The sequence below is a fragment of the Mytilus edulis genome, chromosome 3, assembly GCF_963676685.1.
Source record: "Mytilus edulis chromosome 3, xbMytEdul2.2, whole genome shotgun sequence".
Classification (NCBI taxonomy): domain Eukaryota; kingdom Metazoa; phylum Mollusca; class Bivalvia; order Mytilida; family Mytilidae; genus Mytilus; species Mytilus edulis.
In genome coordinates this window covers 45,492,385-45,511,865 of record NC_092346.1, presented here as the reverse complement: position 1 = coordinate 45,511,865, position 19,481 = coordinate 45,492,385, and the positions used below count along the sequence as shown (strand labels likewise).

The following is a 19,481-nucleotide window of genomic DNA, read 5'->3' as shown; positions in this document are numbered from 1 at the left end:
AGACACTTAAATGTTTAAAAAGTGTTCAAAACCTTTCGTTAGATGAACCTGAAATTTGAGGCCAAAATCGGCCCTTACCGGACCTTCTCCTTTATGGCATATCCAGTGAAAATGATATTTTAGGATCCGCACTTTACATACACTGATATTAGCCATTTTACAATAAAGAGATGTAGTATAAAAGTCAATAAAAAAACTCCCAAAACGGACCCTGAATGACAGGAGTTTATAAAAAAATGTAAGTTACACCAGGACCTTTAACTAGTATACATTTAAACCATTTATCACGACCACGACTCAGCAAGCCGATTGATTGATTAGTGTTACTCTTCCGGGGCACCTGGTTTCAATCGAAATTTTTGTAGGTTTCCCATTGCTCAATAATTTTAGTTTACAGTGTAGAGGTGTTTGCCTTTTTGATTAATTGTTGGTTTGTTTTATCATGGTGTTGTCTGTTTGTTCTCTCAGAAAGTGTAGATTCTGCGATCCTTCATCAATAAAAGAAAAGGATGAAACGGTCTGGTCCATCTGGTTGCAGATATGTCTCAATTTTGTGTTAGCACTGTGACTTTAATTTTTGTTTTGTTTTTTGCAGAAAGAATATCAACGACAGCCTATCCCCAAAAAAATATTTGAATTGTATAAACCTTTTGTATAAGACAAGTTAATGTTAAACTTTCATTTGGTGTTAGGATATAAGCTGAGTTTAACTTGAGATTACTGCAGTTAGTCTACATGAGCAAAAGGTTTGAATCCTTATACAGAAAAATTCAGACAATATTCGGATAAATCATATACACTTTGAATTTTAGCGTACCTGATGAAGGCGTTAGTAGAAACGCAATTACTGGGTTGTTTTTGAAAGTTTTCTACTTCCTGGGTGACAAAAAGTAACTTTATCAAACCCGCTACCTTTGCTTTTAATTTTTTTTTACTTTTAAATTTTAAAACTGTATTTGTGAATAGTAAATATTTAGCCAAAAACCTTTTTCATAGAAAATAAAATGAATAGATGAATGAATGAATGAATTCATTATTTCTTAGAATAGAAATAATCAGATTCTCTCCAACTCAACAAACACATTGTGATCGTGTAGTGCCTCGGTTGACAGTTAGAAACCTCGATGGTTTCAATGTCCATTTATATTGTCTCTCTCTTGTCGTCTGGAACCTGCCTATCAATTATCTGATTTCGTTTGGGTCATGTTCAAAAGATTACTAAATCATCTTATAATCTAAAAAGATTTTTTTTTTATTAATAAACTAACAATTTTAAAGATATACAAAAAATAAACAACAGAAAAAACAGATTATATCAAAACGATACTTTAAAATATTGCAACTATGCACTTGATTTGACTTCGTTTTTACCCCAGTCTAAATTTAACTTTTCTCCTTCCGTTCCTACACGTCGTTCTGAGCTATGTGTTTCTTTTTCCTTTTCCTTGACCTTGTCAAGACTACGTATCCAAGGATGATCCTCCATTGCTGTTATGGTCGCTCTTTTCTTGACATTTGCTTCTAAAATTTTGTGAATCAAATCTTGACATTCCGCGTTTACCTTTTTCGACTTTGAAAATGCAACTTTTCGTTCTATTTGGTCTTTTATCATTTTCTTTAAATTTGAATCATCATAAGGCATTGAAGCACAAACCTACAAAAAGAGGGAAGTATATGGTTATAAAAAAATAAAAATAAAATTGTGTGACAACTTGACAACATTTATGTACGTTTTGGCAATATCGATAAGTTGAATGTATTCTTATGGGCACCTTTTTCGCCCCTCATATATCAGATTTGTTCCTGTATTATAATGTATAACATTTTATGGCCAATATCGGTAAAGGTCCGTCTTTTTAATTACTCACTTTCTCAGACTGTTTATGACAAATTTACAAAAAAAACCGTTGGCCTGGAAATGGTTGATTTTTTATTCTGGGACAATTAATGTTTTACTTGTTATTGGCTTTAAACCAACTTTCAGTATCTACAAGACAATTACAATGCTTATTTGTATTTTTTGTAATCTGTAGATTCTCGTCATGATTTTTTTAGTTTGTTCTTATGTTGTGCTGTTACATCAGTAGTTAGGCCCTTACAAACACGTTTAACCCGTCACATTTTATATTAACTGTACAAATTCAGTAGCCTGTAATTTAGTGGTCTATGTTTGACGTCTGTCATATTCATATATATAGGCATTGGCCTTTGTTAGTCTTGTAATTTAAATTTTTTTTTTAGTTCATTTACATGTTTTGGAGTTTAGTGTGACGTCTATTTTCACTGAACATGTGCACAATTTTATTTAGGAGCCAGATGAAGACCACCTCCGGGTGCAGGATTTTCTTGCTGCGTTGAAGACCCATTGGTGGCCTTCTGTTATTTTCTGCTGTTTGGTCGGGTTGTTGTCTTTTTGACATATCCCATTTCCACTCTCTAATTTAAATTCGTTTATTCTATCGTCATTTTTTATACAGATTGATTTTCATATGTATTCAAGTCCAATTTTGTAATTGTGGGGCCTTTTATAGCCGACTTTACGGTGTGTGTTTTGCTCGTCAATTTTACTATGGTGGATAGTTGTCAAAAACAATCACAACTGATATTTTACGAAATCAATGTGCAGACCGAAACCTGATGATTTATATTCATTAGTGCAATTAACCTTTAATAGTTTTTTTGTATGTCCAATCGGAATTCAATAACATTTATATTTATTTTCCTAGTATAACCTTACCATTATATATAGTATAACACCCATACTCCAGATGTCATGCATGGGACAATGGTATGGAATTCCTTGTAAAATCTCGGGTGCTGCATATGCTGCGCTACCACAAAAAGTTTTACTGATATCACCAGCCTCGCTTTCACGAGCAAATCCGAAGTCCGATACCTTTATATTATTTCGTTGATCCAATAAAATATTCTCACATTTCATATCCCTACAACATATCAAAAAATATTTTACTGGTATGCAAAGCGAAATTTCAATGCTTTTTGTGCTAAGCAATCGGGGAGATTATTTTAAAATTTGTTTCTAGCGGTTGATAAGTTTGCGATAAGAAGCTCGTAGTTCAGTGTAACTATGTCGGCTTTCACAATACACTCAAATTAAGTAAATTAAGTTAGTGTATAAGTTGGCGTGATTTGTTGTTTTGAGGGGAAGAACCACACCAAAAATAGATAGTTCCAGCTTCATTGAAATATTAACGTGAAAAACGTTGCCATCAAATGTCACCAAAGCTTATACGGATAACCCCGCCTACAACTGTGATTCAATACCTCATATTGACATATTCTTGCAAAGCACGAACAAAAGATCTTTCACTTTGCTTTCGTTCTGAGCTATATTTTAACGGTGTTGATATAAAATGATATAAACTTAGTTACTACAATATTATCTGTGATCTCTGTTAATTAAAAAGATTTATTAGCACTGTGTTGAAGGCCGTGCTTTGTACTATAATTGTGACTTGGATGGAGAGCTGTCTCATTGAAACTCATACCACATCTCTTTTTTTTTTAATATTCAGCAGCATTTGTCAAATGTTAATATAAAAACGAAAAACGATAGTAGTTGGTTTCAGTTTGTTTTCAGTTTAATGGTTATGACTCAACCGCAAGGGACGCCATTAATCTGTATAAAAACGTAATCACTTACGGTTGGTAACATTTGGGAAATAAATTCGATGTCTCTGGTAGAGAAATTTCAAGATTATGTTGCAAGAGATAAATTTCCGCTTGGTTTATCTATCATGTTTTTATTTTTAATTGGAAGCCCGAAATATGAAGGAAATGTTTGCCGCAGGACATTACAGAGGCGGATTCAGAGGGTTTTTCAGGGGACCAGGTTCTCTCCTTTTCACAAGGTGGGAATCAATTGGTTGATAATATAGGGAATCACTCAAGCATGACTGGAGCGAGCCCCCGCTTAGGCAGTCAGTAGCCCTCTCCCCCTTTTATGATTTTGTTCTGGATCCGCCACTGCATTCCGACAACAACAGTCATTCAAAATAGCTTTTTAGTTTTAAATTCTATACTGATTGATAGGGGACATTTGTCGTTGTAGTTTGAGATAGAGCATCCACGTCTCGTTAATTAATGCTTGCGCCAAAGTCTATTGCTGCTTCAGAACAAAAAAAGATTGTTCTTTTTGTTTCAATGTCCAGCGAAGGATACAGTATGCTCAAATGCGTATTTAAAAAAGCAGGGTTCCAGTCCCTCTTACGGAGTAATATATCTGTTTAATGCATAGATATTTTAATAGCGATGCAGACAGTTACCTAGTACAGCCCATTCCCTTACCGTTGAAAGATTGGACAGTGAAAGCCCCTTTAGTCCTTTCTGGTGTTATGTTTATCGCGTATGCTTGAATATAAATTTTGTATAGTATATGCTCGATGCTTGATATCAAAGACTGCATCTTAAATAAGCAAATGAGGGTGGGACCAGTAATTTTCTTTGCATTAACTTTGCATTTAAAGTCTCCGAAAGGCAAAGAAACTATTATTTTCTTATTGTCTAAGATAAGGAATGTTAGATCAAAACTTGAAGCTTAGGTTAAACAGAAAAAAAGGTCTTGCCTGACAACTCGTGTTTTTTTTTAAAATAAATGAAAGATTATCTTGTAGCTCATGCCGATTTGAGACATCATACTTACCTATGAACCACTTTATTGTCGTGAAGGTAATCAATGGCACGGATAATTTGTCTAAATATACCCTTAGCTTGTTCATCAGAAAAGGCTCCTCTAAGCTTTATGTATTCCAAAAGATCCCCGTGTCCAGCATGTTCTAATACAATATACACCTAAAACAATATAAATATTTTTGATTCTAAAGATCAAAGCATCTCTGAAAGTAAAGAAAACACAGTAATTCCTTTAAATAAAGCAATTAGAAACTAGATGTGTCAAAGCGACACGAATGGCCCCGACTCAAAAAGTTGAAAAATCTGCAATTTCAATAAAACATGTGGACACAAACATGATGGTTACAAGTCTCACATATTAAAAATCAGCTCAAAATCTGGAGGCATATAGAAAAATGTCCATATAACTGTGAATTTCAACAATTTTCAAAGTTGTAAACCCTTAATTTTGGCAAAAATCAGCGGAGCGGAACGAATCTTAAACTTGATCTGTCATTGAACTCATCAGGTTAGCTCACATACCAATATCTGAAAGCATTTAGAAAAAAAGGTCCGTATAAATGTGATTTTCATTAATTTATCAAAGTCTGAAGCCCGAAATTTCTGCAAAAAATAGCCGAGAGGAACGAAACTTAAACATAATCTGTAACTCATCTTGAGTAACTCACATACCAAAAACCAGACCAATATCTGAAAGCGTTTAGAAAAAAGTCTGTATAACTGTGATTTTCAGTAATTTATCAATGTCGATAGCCCGTTTATTTTGGCAAAAATAAGCCGAGCGGAAAAAAACTTAAACTTGATCTGTAACTCATCTTGGTTAACTCACATACCAAAAATCAGCCCAATATCTGAAAGCGTTTAGAAAAAAAAGTCCGTATAATAACTGTGATTTTCAACAATTATCAAAAGTCCAAAGCCCGTAATTTCGGCAAAAATTAGCGGAGCAGAACGAAACTTAAACTTGATCTGTAACTCATCATGGTTAACTCACATACCAAAAAATCAGCCCAATATCTGAAGTCGTTTAGAAAAAAATCCGTATAATGGTTTGTTGCGGAATGACGGAATGACGGAATTACAGAATTACGGAATTACGGAATGAAGGACAAGGGTAAAACTATATGGCACCGACAACATCGTTGCGGGGCCATAAAAATCCATTGTTGAAGATTTCAAAGACCTAAATTGTAGGTGAGCGACACAAACTCTTAAAAACCTCCGGCATGGTTTATCGTGTCATTGGGTTGCTGTCTCATTTACGTGTTTTTCCGTTTATTTGTTCATGTACTTTTATTTTTCACATCTATACATACTTTACTGAAACACAAAATATGTTTTTATTTGCTAACTTCGAAATTAGACGAGAATCGATAGAATGGTCTGACAATAAAAAAAGAAAGCCTTTCCAAAACTTTGAGGAGTTTGATATTATAAGCGAAACACACTATGGGGAAGTTGGTATTATAAACTTATAAAAGAAGAGGGACACAGTATGACTGTATGTTTTACACTCAATGGGTCAAAATCAGAAATTAGTAAAAAGCTTTTATTTTATTTGAAAATTCAAAGATTTTATAAAAAATATACTTATAAAAGATCAACAGTTTTACACATTAAATATACATGTTATCCGGCGCTAGTTATGCATGTGTTTGTAATCTATTTTTTATTTTTATCAAAATGCGTATTAAACCAAAATACAAATAACTTGAATCAGAAAGAAAATATAGAGCTAAATCTCCTATAATTGGTTTTGTTTAAGACATTCTTTTAATTTTTGGATAAATTAAAAAATTTGCCAAAATCTAAATCACACGCTTTCACGAAGGCAAATAAAGAGAATATATGAATGGGTAACAACTAGCCAAAAAATTAAAAACTTGAACTGTAAGTAATTTCAGAAATTACGGACAAAAAAAAAATAAAACAAAGAAAAGTAATGATAAACAAATTAGAGTGAGCAAAAAAAAAAGAAACACAAAACCTTAACACATGAAATATTTGAAACAGTGCAAAGTATTCTTACTTTATTGTGAAATTCCATTATTTCGAACATCTTGATAACATTTGGATGATTTAAGCTGGCATGTATCTTCAATTCTCGAGGTAAAAACTTTTCTCTAAAATCTTTTGGTGCTTTCTTTCTGTTGATGATTTTTATTGCAACCCGTTTCCGGTTACTCTCACTAAATGCTCCTTTAACTTTTCCATAAGAACCTTCTCCGAGTGTGCTTCCTAGCGCATAACCTCGTTTCCTCAGTTCTATCTCCTCGTCTGACACGCCAACTCCACCGGACAATGCTTTGTTCATTTTAAATCAGCCATATCCAATAAGTTCTTACATAATGTTTGGTGTAAAAATGAAGCATCACGTTACGCTCCTGACATTGTCGGAAGTCCGTTGCTCTGCAGCCTCCATAGTGACGTTTGTTCTACAATGACGCCGACATTTTGGTTGCTCTTGGTTCTAACCATTGTGTCTCGTTTTGGAGTTGGATGTCAACAGAGGAAGCAGTAAAAAATAACAAGCTTCGGGAATGTGGAAATTGTAAATTTTAAACTAGTTAAAGATCCTAGAATTGTTAATGCTGCCAGAAAAGCGGTCCAAGAAGAGGATGGCTGAGGAGAGCTCATCGAAGCCTGACAAATTAATGGCAGAACTCGAGCTTATGCAATCAGAGCTCGAACAAGTCGATGTGAAACGATCGCTATCCTCAAGGAATGAAACCGTAACTTATAGACCAACTTACCGTGCTGTCTTAGCAAAGAAAGGATATTTAGTGAAACAAACTCTTGGAAGCGGAAGTTATTCCAAAGTCAAGTATGCACATTGCTTTAAGAGTGATCGTGATAAAGTTGCTGTAAAAATAATAGACAGAACAAAAGCACCAAAAGATTTTCAGCACAGATTCCTTCCTCGTGAAATGGAGATATGGCCTAAACTACGCCATCCTCATATTATTCGTATGCTAGATATATTCGAGGATAGTAGACGTGTGTATATGATATTAGAGTTTGCAGAAAATGGTGATGTTCTGAGATATATTCAGCGTAATGGAGCTATCAAAGATATCATTGCTCGTTCTTGGACACGTCAGATTTGTGAGGCAGTACGATATCTTCATGAACAAAACATTACTCACAGAGATCTCAAGCTAGAAAACCTTCTATTAGATGGCACCCACACGATAAAGATATGTGATTTTGGTTTCGTGAAAGAGGACTGTATGCGGGATCTTAGCAGAACCTACTGTGGATCGAAGTCATACGCTGCTCCAGAAATTTTGAAAGGAGAGCCCTATGATCCTAGAAAAGCAGACATTTGGGCTATTGGAGTGATTTTATATATTTTTGTTACCGGTAAAATGCCTTACGATGAAAGTAAAGGAAATCAGGGTGTGTTAGAGGAACATAAACGTTTGAACTTCCCATGGCAAAAGTTTAAGAAAAACGTGTCAGATGATTGCCGTAGTTTAATTTTGTGGTTGTTCTCCTATGATTATAAAGACAGACCAGATATCTATGAGCTGCTTGGTTCTCCGTGGTTTAAGCAAGATGTGAAAATACGACCCGAGAACGTCAAGATGGAAGGAGCAAGTCGAAAATCGGAGAAACAAGACAAAGAAGCGCCCTCTACAAGTGAACAATCTGGGTAAAGGGAATTGTGATTTGTTCGTACTGGCTTTTGTAAATCATTATTTGTATTTTGGAAATAATTATAAACGGTTTAGATATGTTTTTCCTTATATAAGTGCAATACTTTCAACTTTTCTATAGGTGCATATTTTGTAATATTTTGATAAGATAGCATATTATATTGTAGGTGATTATATTTTTGAATTGTAATACTTTGTACATATGGTACTGTTTATTTAATATTGCCTTTGCATGAATGTTAAAATTTAATAATAAAAATGATATTTAATCAAGTTTTGCAAACATTAATCGAAAAGGCAATTGAAGTTTAATGTCATGATGTGGTACTCAAAATGTGTAAAGAGTTAGTGTCTGTTTCATCGGGAGTTCATTGTTCGGTTCAGTTTATAGTCGTGTACAGCAGTGAAAATCATTGGTTATTATGAAGGTATTCTTTTCTTTCATGTTTGGACAGGTTTTTTTTTTATATAAATAATACCTAGACGGTCAAGGATTTGTATAGCAAGACTATACAAATCCTTGCTAGAATTAATTCATTTTTCATTTTTTTATTCTTCATTGTTAATTTGCAGTATAACAGTGAAAACAATATCCGACATTTCTTCTTTTTTTAAGTTTAAGTTTTCGATCACAAATCTGTGAATTGAAATTTTGTTTTATATATCTTTTTTTTTTAGTTCATTACAAAAATAATGAGATCAGGCCTCACGGTCATAAAACTTTCGAGCATGATTTTTGTACTCAGACTCGAAAATCAACCAATCAAATTGCTGGATTTCATGTTTCGAGCATGATTTTTGTGCTCCGAGCACTGAGCAAAGTTTTATGACTTCAACTCAAGGTTTGGTTGCCAATGAGAAAATGTAAACCAGAGACCAAATTAGTATGGATGTAAGCAACTATATGTCACTGTACAGTTTTCGACAATGAGTATTTCAAAATCGTATACTAGTATACGGTGAGCTATACTAAGCCCCGGTATGACAAAATGTGAAGCAGATTGAGTAGGCGAAAAAATCAACGGCCTAATTCATGTCAATTGTTTCTTTTAGACTTGTCAGTCAAGGTTGCGTGTTGGTCAGTTTCTAAAATACAATACGAAACAATTCATGCAACTGATACTGGCAGAAGTGTTACAAATTGGTAAAAACAGGCACTGATGTCAAGGATTTTTTTTCAGATCGACTTGGCGTACAATAAACAAAATATAATTGATCATGAGAGACAAACTCTGTCTAAACTATGTATACGTCTCCTTTGGATGTCGACTTAGACTCATGTCTGCTCACCAGGATTGATGTCCATTTCTCCGAGATAGACAAAAGATACACAAGAGAAATTCCTACTCACAATTACTTTGCAAAAAACGGAAACAACAAAAATACCGTTAAAAAAACAAATAAAAAAATAAGATTAGAAAAACTAACATAGAAAGCTAAACGACTGAGCAACACGAACCCTAACAAAAACCGGGAACTACCTCGGGTGCTCCGGAAGGGTAAACATATCCTGCTCTACTAGCATCACCCATCAAGTTACTCATGTAAAATACAAACCCTGTGATCTCTAGAAAAATGTATAGTGATTAAAAATGTCTATGGACTTTTCACATGATCACTTTGCGTTCTGCAAATGATATCCACACAAGACAGGATTGCATGGTGTTATACGCCCTATTTGGACCTCTGGTTTCATTTCCACTTTCAAAACGAATTATTCTTTTAAAGTTGCAATTCAGGGTGCAGATATTTTCAGCGAGAAATACAAAAAAAATCTCTGAAGATCGGCTGCATCCACCTATTAAGATATAATTTTGGTTTCCATTTATAAGCTCACAGAGATTGAATCAACGAGTACTTGGCATGGGTAATGCTTATGTAACGGGACTATGCCAATCGAAGAACCAATTACATGGTATTAATCCAGGGGATATCATGTCCTACTTGGTTTTAATGAAGTGTTCTTCAACTGATACAGTGTTTCTTTATACGTCAAAGAAATAGCAATCCTGGGTAACAAATAACCAAACATGAAGAACCATAAGGTCTATCTATGTACAGTTCTTGACCATTGAATAGACACGTATCCATCGTTCATTGTTTTTCGTAACTTTTTAAGTTAGAAATCCATTTATATCACTTAAGATTTGGTATCGATACTGTACTTTTTACAACTTGTTTTCCCTTTGGAAAGTGTCATTAATATTAAACAAATATGTTTAGTTAAACTATCATGGTCTATTTGCAGTATATTTCAGTTTTGTTTTTGTTTTTGTTTATTGAACTTATATATAAATCCACTTTCTCAGTTATATTCTATATGTTTGTACGTGCGACATCAAGATTTACTAGAGTTGGTAGATGATTGGAGTTCACATTGACTGACAAAAAATACGTGTATTTAACGTAAGATCGAATGCACATTTTCATTTATGCTTAAAAAAAAGAAGCTTATTGCTTTACTCATTGTTGAAGCCTGAACGGTGACCTATAGTTGTTAATTTCTGTGTCATTTGGTCTCTTGTAAAATGTCTCATTGGCAATCATACCACACTCTTCTTTTTTTATATATATATTATATCGAATCTCTACCAAAATAGGATAGCTGTGACTAAATGTAGAATAATCATACATTGTCTCTGAACAGAGAAGAAAGCAGGACTCGAGAGACATTTCTTTCCTATTTTGCAAATAAATGTTATATCCTAGACAATTTATATTTTATATATTTTTTCCTAATCAAAAGTCCATAACTATCTAACTAGATATTTTGGTTGAAACTCGTGAATTTTTAACACGAAGCCGAACGATGAAAAAATTCCGCGAACCTGTACTACTTCGTAACGTCATAAAGACATTTCTACAGGAACATATTGTTCACGTCACAAACAATGGTCAGTGCCTGGCTGTATAATGTAAAAGGTGACTCCATAAATAGCACCGATGCAGTATAAAGTATTGTATATGCAGCAATGTCCAGATGGTTCAATCCCCGGTTAAGAATATTCAGAGTTCTTTGTATGTGTGCTAGTTATTTCATTAGATTAGTGAATTGATCTTTGTTGCATTTATAATAAATTGTATCATTGACCTTTTGACCTCAAAATAATTTGAATTGATTGATGGACTGTTGTTTGGGAAGCAGGACAAATCGACCCACTGGAAAATCGCCCTACACCAAAGCGCCCCACTTTTTCACCAACTCGCCCCACTTTTACAAAAAAACGTTGTTTGCTTAATGTCCAGTGGCAAATGTTTCAAGCATGTTCAGGACGAATGATGTGATTAAGAGCTTTATTTACAAATTTTATGTTTTGTTATGAATGTTAATTTCACCTTCAAATATTCAACATTGAGAGCTTTTTCTATTTCAAGAGACCAATGAAAAGCAGTCTGACCCAACATGCTAATGTGTTTACACTTTAGTTGTCATTTCAGTCATGTTTTACCTGAAGTTTCATTCTTTGTGTGTATCTAAGTAATGTCCATTCTAGTAAAGTTTTACACTGTTAAGAGCATTGTGTTGCTGTTATACCAATACTTCTGGTAATGATGAGGAGGATATTATAACGGGAGAATCCTGGAATTTTGAGTAATTTATAAAAATGGAATAGATATTTTATTTTACAATTTATGATATGAAAATGCAAATTGTGAAATATAGGAATGCATTTATTTTAAAACTCAAACCAGTCATGAATCCACCACTGAGTGTGGAACAAATAGGTCGAACCCTAACATAAAATTTATGTGGAAGTTACAAGCCATGTGTCTGTCAAGGATTTTGAAAAGAGGGGTTCCTTGCAAGCCAATGTTTGGTGCGATATTCGTTAAAAGTCCATGCATTTATCATAATTTTTTATATGAAGCTCAGCAAAAGGGGTATCAGTCCCCTGTCTCCCTGAATCCACCTCTGCTATATTCCAGCTGATGTCATTTTCTTTTTTTTAACTTAATTATTACTTATTAACTTTTTTAGGTTTTTTTTAATTGTTCATACCTGGTTTACCACACCTTGTCTTGCTTAGAGATACCTCAAGGGGTTTTGTCCATTGTTGAAGGTTGAACTTAAGATGTCTTTTTTTCCTTGGTGGATTGCTGTCACATTGGCAATTCATAATGAATCCACACATCATAATTATACTGTTTATCTGATATATTATGATACTGAGCACCATACCCAATCCTGGAAACTGCCACAAATTAGTTAATCACCACTTTACTTAAAAATTACAACAAATCTCTTTACTTAATATTGCTGACCAGTATTGCATACACAATAAGAAACAGACCTGAAATCTTTAAAGTATGAGGAAATCTGAAATGGGGTCAATGCCATATGAGATTTGTCAGACAAATATATGTACTGTTAGAATTGTTTAACACTAGTCATTTTGAGGTCCTTTATAGCTTGCTTTTCAGTGTGAGCCAAGGCTCCATGTTGAAGGCCATACTTTGACCTACAATTGTTTACTTTTTGCCCCTTTTGACTTGTATGGAGAGTTGTCTCATTTGCACTCATACTACTTATTATTATTTATATTCTAACAAAAAATAAACGAACTTACTATTGTAGACCAATAATGTGCTGGTACTACATGAGAAGCATTTTACCCACCACAAAGATTCATTTAAAATTCACCTAGAAGGAATATAATATTTATGGCCTATCAAATCAAGTTTCAAAACATTTAATTTGACAACCATTGGCAAATAAAATTCATAAGAAGATAAATATTTCTTTGTTTATTTATAAAAAATATTTATCACAGACTTTCTAAAATATCACAGGTAACAAAATAAAATCTTGAATTTATCGCCCACTTACAAATTCATTGCATGTTAAACATATAAGAAACAAAATGAAAATAAACATGATGAAAAATATGGAATCATAACAAAGAGTCAATGTAAACTGTAATGCTCACAGCTTAAAGTAGATACAAAATCACCAAAAGTAGCCTCTTGATTTTGTAAGAGTTTTTTGCAGGTTAAAAAACAGAAAATAAACATTTGCATAACTGACTAAGACTGGCCTCAATATATCATATCATCAATTTAGATATAGAGATGTGGGTATTAGAGCCACTGAGATGTGTGACCTTAAAAATAATAAAAAATATAAAAATGTAAAAATGATTAAACTTTACAGTTGAAGTTAAAATTCTAAACAGCATAAAAGCAAGAATTGGCAAAGCCATTTTTCTAGTGTTCAGTATGAGTACAAAATATCATAAATGTAAATTTTTAAAATAAATTTAAGCAGAAATTATGATGCCTCTGTTGAAGGATTTGGCATTTGTTGGAACAAGACCTCAAGAAGGATAACAAAAATAAAACTGGTACCTGAACAAATAATTGTCAATTAGTGTCCTCTCTTACTAGTAATGATGATACCAGTAAAAATGACATTCAATCAGTATTCAAAATTAATTAGTACAACTTTTAACATTGCATAAATGCTGATTTCGTTTTATAATACTGCTTGATGGAATCATATGTTTTCTTTAAATACTGTTAATTATGAGTAAGGTAATTCGAACTAATACAAGCTGGTGAAAGATATTTATGTATTAACATTATGAAAAATAATACAACAACTGTAAATTCAGAAATTATTGTTTGCATTTATAATTGTGATTTTTAAAGCAGGGACAAACATGTGAGATTAATTATTGCCACTTTCAAGAAAATCTGTATGCAGATATAAATATCAGACATTTAAAAGCATGTTCTTATTATTGAGATACTTACTCAGTCGCATAATTTGCAATAATAAAAACCACACTTTAATTTCTGAATTTACAGTATATGTTTGTCAATTAGAAATTTAAAAAATTAAAATTAAAATGCAAGTATTTCAATTATGATTTATCCAATTCATTCAATTTCTAAATTAATAAAATTGGAACACTAGTTCAAAGTCCACCAACATCAAAGGTAGACTTTTAAGATAGTGTCTAGATGAAAAGTTAACATTTCATATAATGTACAAAATGGAGAAAATATTAACACATTTGTCTGGTTATTTGATCAACTGAAGTACAGAATTAAAAATACAATCCATTTAATTCAAAATTGTCCTAAAATGATTCTGCATGCTCTATTATGATGTTAATGAGCTTAGCTTGCTCATTTTACTCATGGATCTTGGTGTGGGTAAAATTGACTGTCTGGATTGCATCCTTGATGAAAAATTGGCAGATGACAATGATACACTGCCAACAGACCTGCCCATAGCACTACCTCTTTTTGTTACACGACGGCTAGCTGCTTTGGTTTGCATAATTAACTGAAAAACAAATATATAAATTCTGAATCTACAAATTCTTCCCGAATAGGAATTCAATTTTTAGCTTAGAACTTTTAATATCAGAATTTTTTTCAATGTCATTGCTATAAATTTGTTCGACAATGAACAAAAATCCCCAGATTAATTTTTACCATTTATGCAAACCTCTCTGGTCACAAAGGAGTAGGTTCAGTAAGACCCCTTTTTGGCCCCAAAATATAGCAGTTTTACAAAGTTGTTAAAATGTAAACCTTTAGTTATTTATTGGACAGTAGAATGCTTTTGCTACTTAAATATGGGCTGTTTTTGACATAACAATGCACATATATCGGGTACTAGCACCATAAAGTCATGCTAATTTACTGAAATCTTCACAATTCTAGCATTTTAGTTAAATTTTAGACAGTTTTCAGGTAAAATGAAAGTGGCCGCATTCGTGTTCATCCTTAATATTCAAATGTAAGTTGTATTTTATGATAATACATAATATATATAAAGGTTGAGGATGAACACGAATGCGGCCACTTTCGTTTTTGACAAAAACCATCTGAAAAGTGACATTTTTCGGCATATTTGGTAGATTTTTCATATATAAGCTTGAATCGGATCGTTTTTAATTACTAAATCAGTTAAAATCTTTCACATAAACTAATTGATTCAAATGAAATAGACACTTTTAAAAGTGTTTAAAAAGTGGTCAAAATCTTTCGTCAGATGAACCTGAAATTTGAGGCCAAAATCGGTCCTTACCGGACCTACTCCTTTTCACAACAAAAGATATGGAAAGGAAACAAATTTAGAATTTACATCAATAATTCTGAAGTCATCCAATCAACCTTCACATGACCTGCTTCAATATAAAACAATAAAGAAGTGGATCAAAACCAGATATGGAATATACAAGAAGGAGATCACAACCAAACTACACAAAAAAAAAAAAACAACCCAAAAGACATCTAAAGGTCAACATATGGTCCTTAGCAACAACTACACAAAAAACAACCCAAAAGACATCTAAAGGTCAACATATGGTCCTTAGCAACAGACAAGTGTTTATATAATAGTTCATTCTCTAAATCATTCAAGACTACAAAGTGTATTGACTGTATTCAGAGTGTATTATCACAAAACAAAGAAAGTGCCATTTTTTGTGGATACTTAACAAATTGATATGGCTCCTTGATTATTAAATTTGTGATTTGAGGTATCATAAAAAAATATATAAAAAATTTACAATTCATCAATGAATATTTTTTTTGCAGTTATTATCTGCTAACTCGAGTAAAGCATCTACGAATTACTTACCGGTATTAGCCCAAAGAATATTCAAACTGTAAACGGGAGAGGGGTAATAGATATCATAGTTCTCCTATATTCCTAAATTTTTCGTGTACATATAATTTAAAAGAATGTGTCCACAGTACACTGATAAAACAAACCCCCCTTTCATTTTCTATGTTCAGTGGCCCTTTAAATTGGGGTAAAAACTCTAACTTGGTATTAAAATTAGAAAGATCCTACATATCATAGGGAACATGTGTATTAAGATCCTACATATCATAGGGAACATGTGTATTAAGATCATACATATCATAGGGAACATGTGTATTAAGATCATACATATCATAGGGAACATGTGTATTAAGATCCTACATATCATAGGGAACATGTGTATTAAGATCCTACATATCATAGGAAACATGTGTATTAAGTTTCAAGCTGAATCCACTACAACTTCATCAAAATTCTACCACGACCAAAAACTTTAACCTGAAGTGGACAGACAGATACATGGAAGAATGAACAAAGGGATAAACAAACAGATGCACAGACTGTAAAACATAATGCCCCACTTAAAGGCATAAAAACATAGCAACAATTCTTTGATTAAATTTCACCTAAAAAAGATCTGTACCCTGAAATATAATTATGAATGAATGCATATACAGATTACCATTTTCAATCATTGACAGTTACAATAAAGCTTTATAGAGGGAAATGTAAACATGTAGTTAGTCATATGTATAAATAATATTTCATGCTTGTTATATATATTTTTTTTTTATTTATACATCCATTATGAGTGAGAAACATCAATTATGAATTATCTCCCTTTAAAAATTAGCCAAATTAAAGCCTTCATTATCTCCCCTTAGTAACTTGGTCACTTATCAATGTTTCTCACTTAACATTTATCATGCATATTATACTGGTTACTATATTCATGTATCAAAAATACCATTGAAATTAACAGGTTAAAGGTTTAGAATACATGCAATGGAAAAAATTCTGAATTTTTTCTTCAGAAAATGTCTTTTTATCTCAACTTTAGTTATCAACTGTGAAACATAAGTGCAATCTGTGATAAACACATATATGCTGTGAAATTGATGCAAAATAAAGTGTTCTTAAAATAAACCAACCTTCAGATTCTAAGCGATTAAATGCTAATCAAATCTTCTTTGTATCTTGGGATCTCTTAATATTTGGTGGAATCAATTCACAACTTTCCTTTGTAAATTGGTTTCCTTGTGTAGGACAGATCTAATGCAACTTCAACACCAAATTTCATGTTCAAATGTAATAATGACCACATGCTGATGCATAGATACTATATAGATATAAGAAGATGTGGTATGAGTGCCAATGAGACAACTCTCCATCCAAGTCACAATTTGTAAAAATAAACCTTTATAGGTCAAAGTATGGTCTTCAACACAGAGCCTTGGCTCGCACAAACAGCAAGCTAAAAAGAACCCCAGTGATTATTTTGACAGTGACATTGACATAATGAAGTTCATAGTTCATTTGATGTACCGTAATGTCAATAGAGACACTATCTCATGTCATTTTACAAATCTGTCAGTTCTAAACCAAGTGAAGGGATGACTATATCTAGTTCTAAACTAAGTGAACGGATAACTAAGTGAACGGATGTCTATGTTTCTATAAGTGGAAGGATTTTGTCTATGTATCTATAAGTGGAAGGATTTTGTCTATGTATCTAGAAATGGAAGGATTTCAACTACAGAGCTACTTACAGATACAAATATTTCATCTTTTGACTTTAGTCTTTAAATAATCTAGTTTGTCATACTTCTTGTTGAGTTTAAGATAGAGAGAGTTGATACGAGGGAGGACATTCACTTGGGATGGCTTCCGTATCCGTAAGAATTGTTTTTGGTCCATACTAAATTGATCTCTAAATTGGCTGTTAGAAGGTAAACTCTACAATATGAAAGTGTTAATCACACAGAGCACAAAGTTAGAGTAGTTAGCTCAACAATATCAAGTTATAACACAAAGTTAGACTAGTTAACTCAACAATATCAAGTTATAACATACAGTTAGCTACACTACAACATGTTTCTCACACAAATATCAATCTCGTAAAGTTATTTTTAAGCCAGCAACACTTATGACTTTTTATTTGTTTTTTATTCATAATTATATCATTTTATAGTTAAATATGTTTGATAATGAACTTATTTTCATATATAAATTTTTTCTGACTATCTGTAAAAGCTTAAGGAGGCTCGAGGGTGTAAAAATTTCAGAAAAAAAATCAAACATTTGTTTTTCATTACAAATTTTATTTATTACCTTTTGTAGTTGTTACTTTATCATATGGTACAAAAAACATTCAAAACAATTAATTCGTGTTTGCCCCAGATGACTTTTGAAATGTAAACATCATTGAAAAAGTTCCAAATTATCTCCCTTTGGTTGAAAAATACCATTTTGTGGCTTTAAAATTGAAATATCTCTTTTAACTCATCAGTGACCTATATTTTTTAATATTATGTTATTGTCAAGGAGACAATGTAATATCTATAAAATTCCAACAAACGATTTTTATACAAATATGGTCAGAAATTAATAATATAACAAATATAGCCTTTGTATGAGGTCAATACAGGATATATATCGACCCAAAGAAGTATATCGACCTTGGACTTTGTCCTCAGTCAATATACTTCTTTCAGGTCAATATATCCTTGTATCGACCTCATACAAAGGCTGTATTTGTATAATATTATTAATTCGTATATTTTAACAAATTTGATTCGTTTAGGGATAGTCACATGTTAAACTATATTTTCAAAGGTAGAAAGAAAACGGCGGATAGCAAAAAGCATATTGACCGGCAAAAAGCATATTGCACGGTTATTTATAGAATATCTAAAAACCGATATACTTTGTGACGTCATGTAATGAATTTCAGGACGTTTTGAAACAAATGATATCTGCTGTGATCGATTATTTGACGAAAAAAAATCTTCAAATACATAAGATGCCAAAAAAAAAAGTAAATGAAATAACAACTAATATGTTGTTATTGTCAAGGAGACAATGTAATATCTATAAAGTTCCAACAAACCTAAATGACGATTTTGATACAAACATGGTCGGAAATTAATAATATAACAAATATAGCCTTTGTATGAGGTCAATACAGGATATATCGACCCAAAGAAGTATATTGACCTCGGAATTCGTCCTCAGTCAATATACTTCTTTCAGGTCAATATATCCTTGTATCGACCTCATACAAAGGCTATATTTGTATAATATAATTTCGATATATGCTGTACTTAAACTAAATTATTGTAAAATTTGAGCGATTTCTGTAATAAATTTCTATTTTTATTTCGATATTACCTTTATTTCTCCTATTAGTTCAACAGAAGAAAAAAACTTTTACAAAGATGTATGCTTCTTTTGAAGGCAGATTGTGAGCGCAAATGAACGGTGACCCCATTTTTTTATTTTATTTTTCTATTAAATATAAGATAAAGTTCATTTATAGAAAAATATAGAGAAATCCTATATAAATGATTTAGACCCGCGAACCCCCTTAAAACCTTTTATCTTTG

General features: G+C 32.5%; 3 protein-coding genes across 8 annotated transcripts in view; 1 reads left to right on the top strand and 2 right to left on the bottom strand.

The window, feature by feature from the left end:
- Positions 1 to 1,226: 1,226 nt before the first annotated feature.
- On the bottom strand, positions 1,227 to 7,082 carry LOC139514297 (testis-specific serine/threonine-protein kinase 1-like). Its single transcript, XM_071303339.1, has 4 exons — positions 6,683 to 7,082; positions 4,664 to 4,812; positions 2,738 to 2,945; positions 1,227 to 1,654 (listed from the first exon to the last, which is right to left on the bottom strand). The coding sequence occupies exons 1-4, from the start codon at positions 6,965 to 6,967 to the stop codon at positions 1,343 to 1,345; spliced, it is 954 nt and encodes a 317-aa protein (XP_071159440.1). The 5' UTR covers positions 6,968 to 7,082; the 3' UTR covers positions 1,227 to 1,342.
- Positions 7,083 to 7,138: 56 nt separating this feature from the next.
- On the top strand, positions 7,139 to 8,581 carry LOC139514296 (testis-specific serine/threonine-protein kinase 6-like). The gene has a single exon (XM_071303338.1). The coding sequence runs from the start codon at positions 7,242 to 7,244 to the stop codon at positions 8,310 to 8,312; it is 1,071 nt and encodes a 356-aa protein (XP_071159439.1). The 5' UTR covers positions 7,139 to 7,241; the 3' UTR covers positions 8,313 to 8,581.
- A 4,462-nt stretch (positions 8,582 to 13,043) lies between these two features.
- The window catches only part of LOC139516615 (WD repeat-containing protein 64-like), a 46,265-nt gene continuing 39,827 nt past the window's right edge, over positions 13,044 to 19,481 (bottom strand). For 2 of the 6 annotated variants that reach the window (XM_071306809.1, XM_071306814.1), the window contains one exon: positions 14,277 to 14,604. In XM_071306809.1, the coding sequence (XP_071162910.1) occupies positions 14,419 to 14,604 (186 nt within the window). In that variant the 3' untranslated portion in view covers positions 14,277 to 14,418. Of the gene's footprint in view, positions 14,605 to 17,645; positions 17,833 to 19,481 lie in introns of all 6 variants that reach the window. The other 4 variants (XM_071306812.1, XM_071306810.1, XM_071306811.1 and 1 more) reach the window with 4 other exon arrangements.

Coding starts and splice junctions, on each gene's coding strand:
- LOC139514296 (XM_071303338.1), top strand. CDS start 7,242: ATGCTGCCAGAAAAGCGGTCCAAGAAGAGGATGGCTGAGGAGAGCTCA.
- LOC139514297 (XM_071303339.1), bottom strand. CDS start 6,967: ATGAACAAAGCATTGTCCGGTGGAGTTGGCGTGTCAGACGAGGAGATA. Junction 4,813..6,682: donor TAATGGAATTTCACAATAAA/GTAAGAATACTT, acceptor ATATTGTTTTAG/GTGTATATTGTATTAGAACA. Junction 2,946..4,663: donor GACAATAAAGTGGTTCATAG/GTAAGTATGATG, acceptor GATATGTTGTAG/GGATATGAAATGTGAGAATA.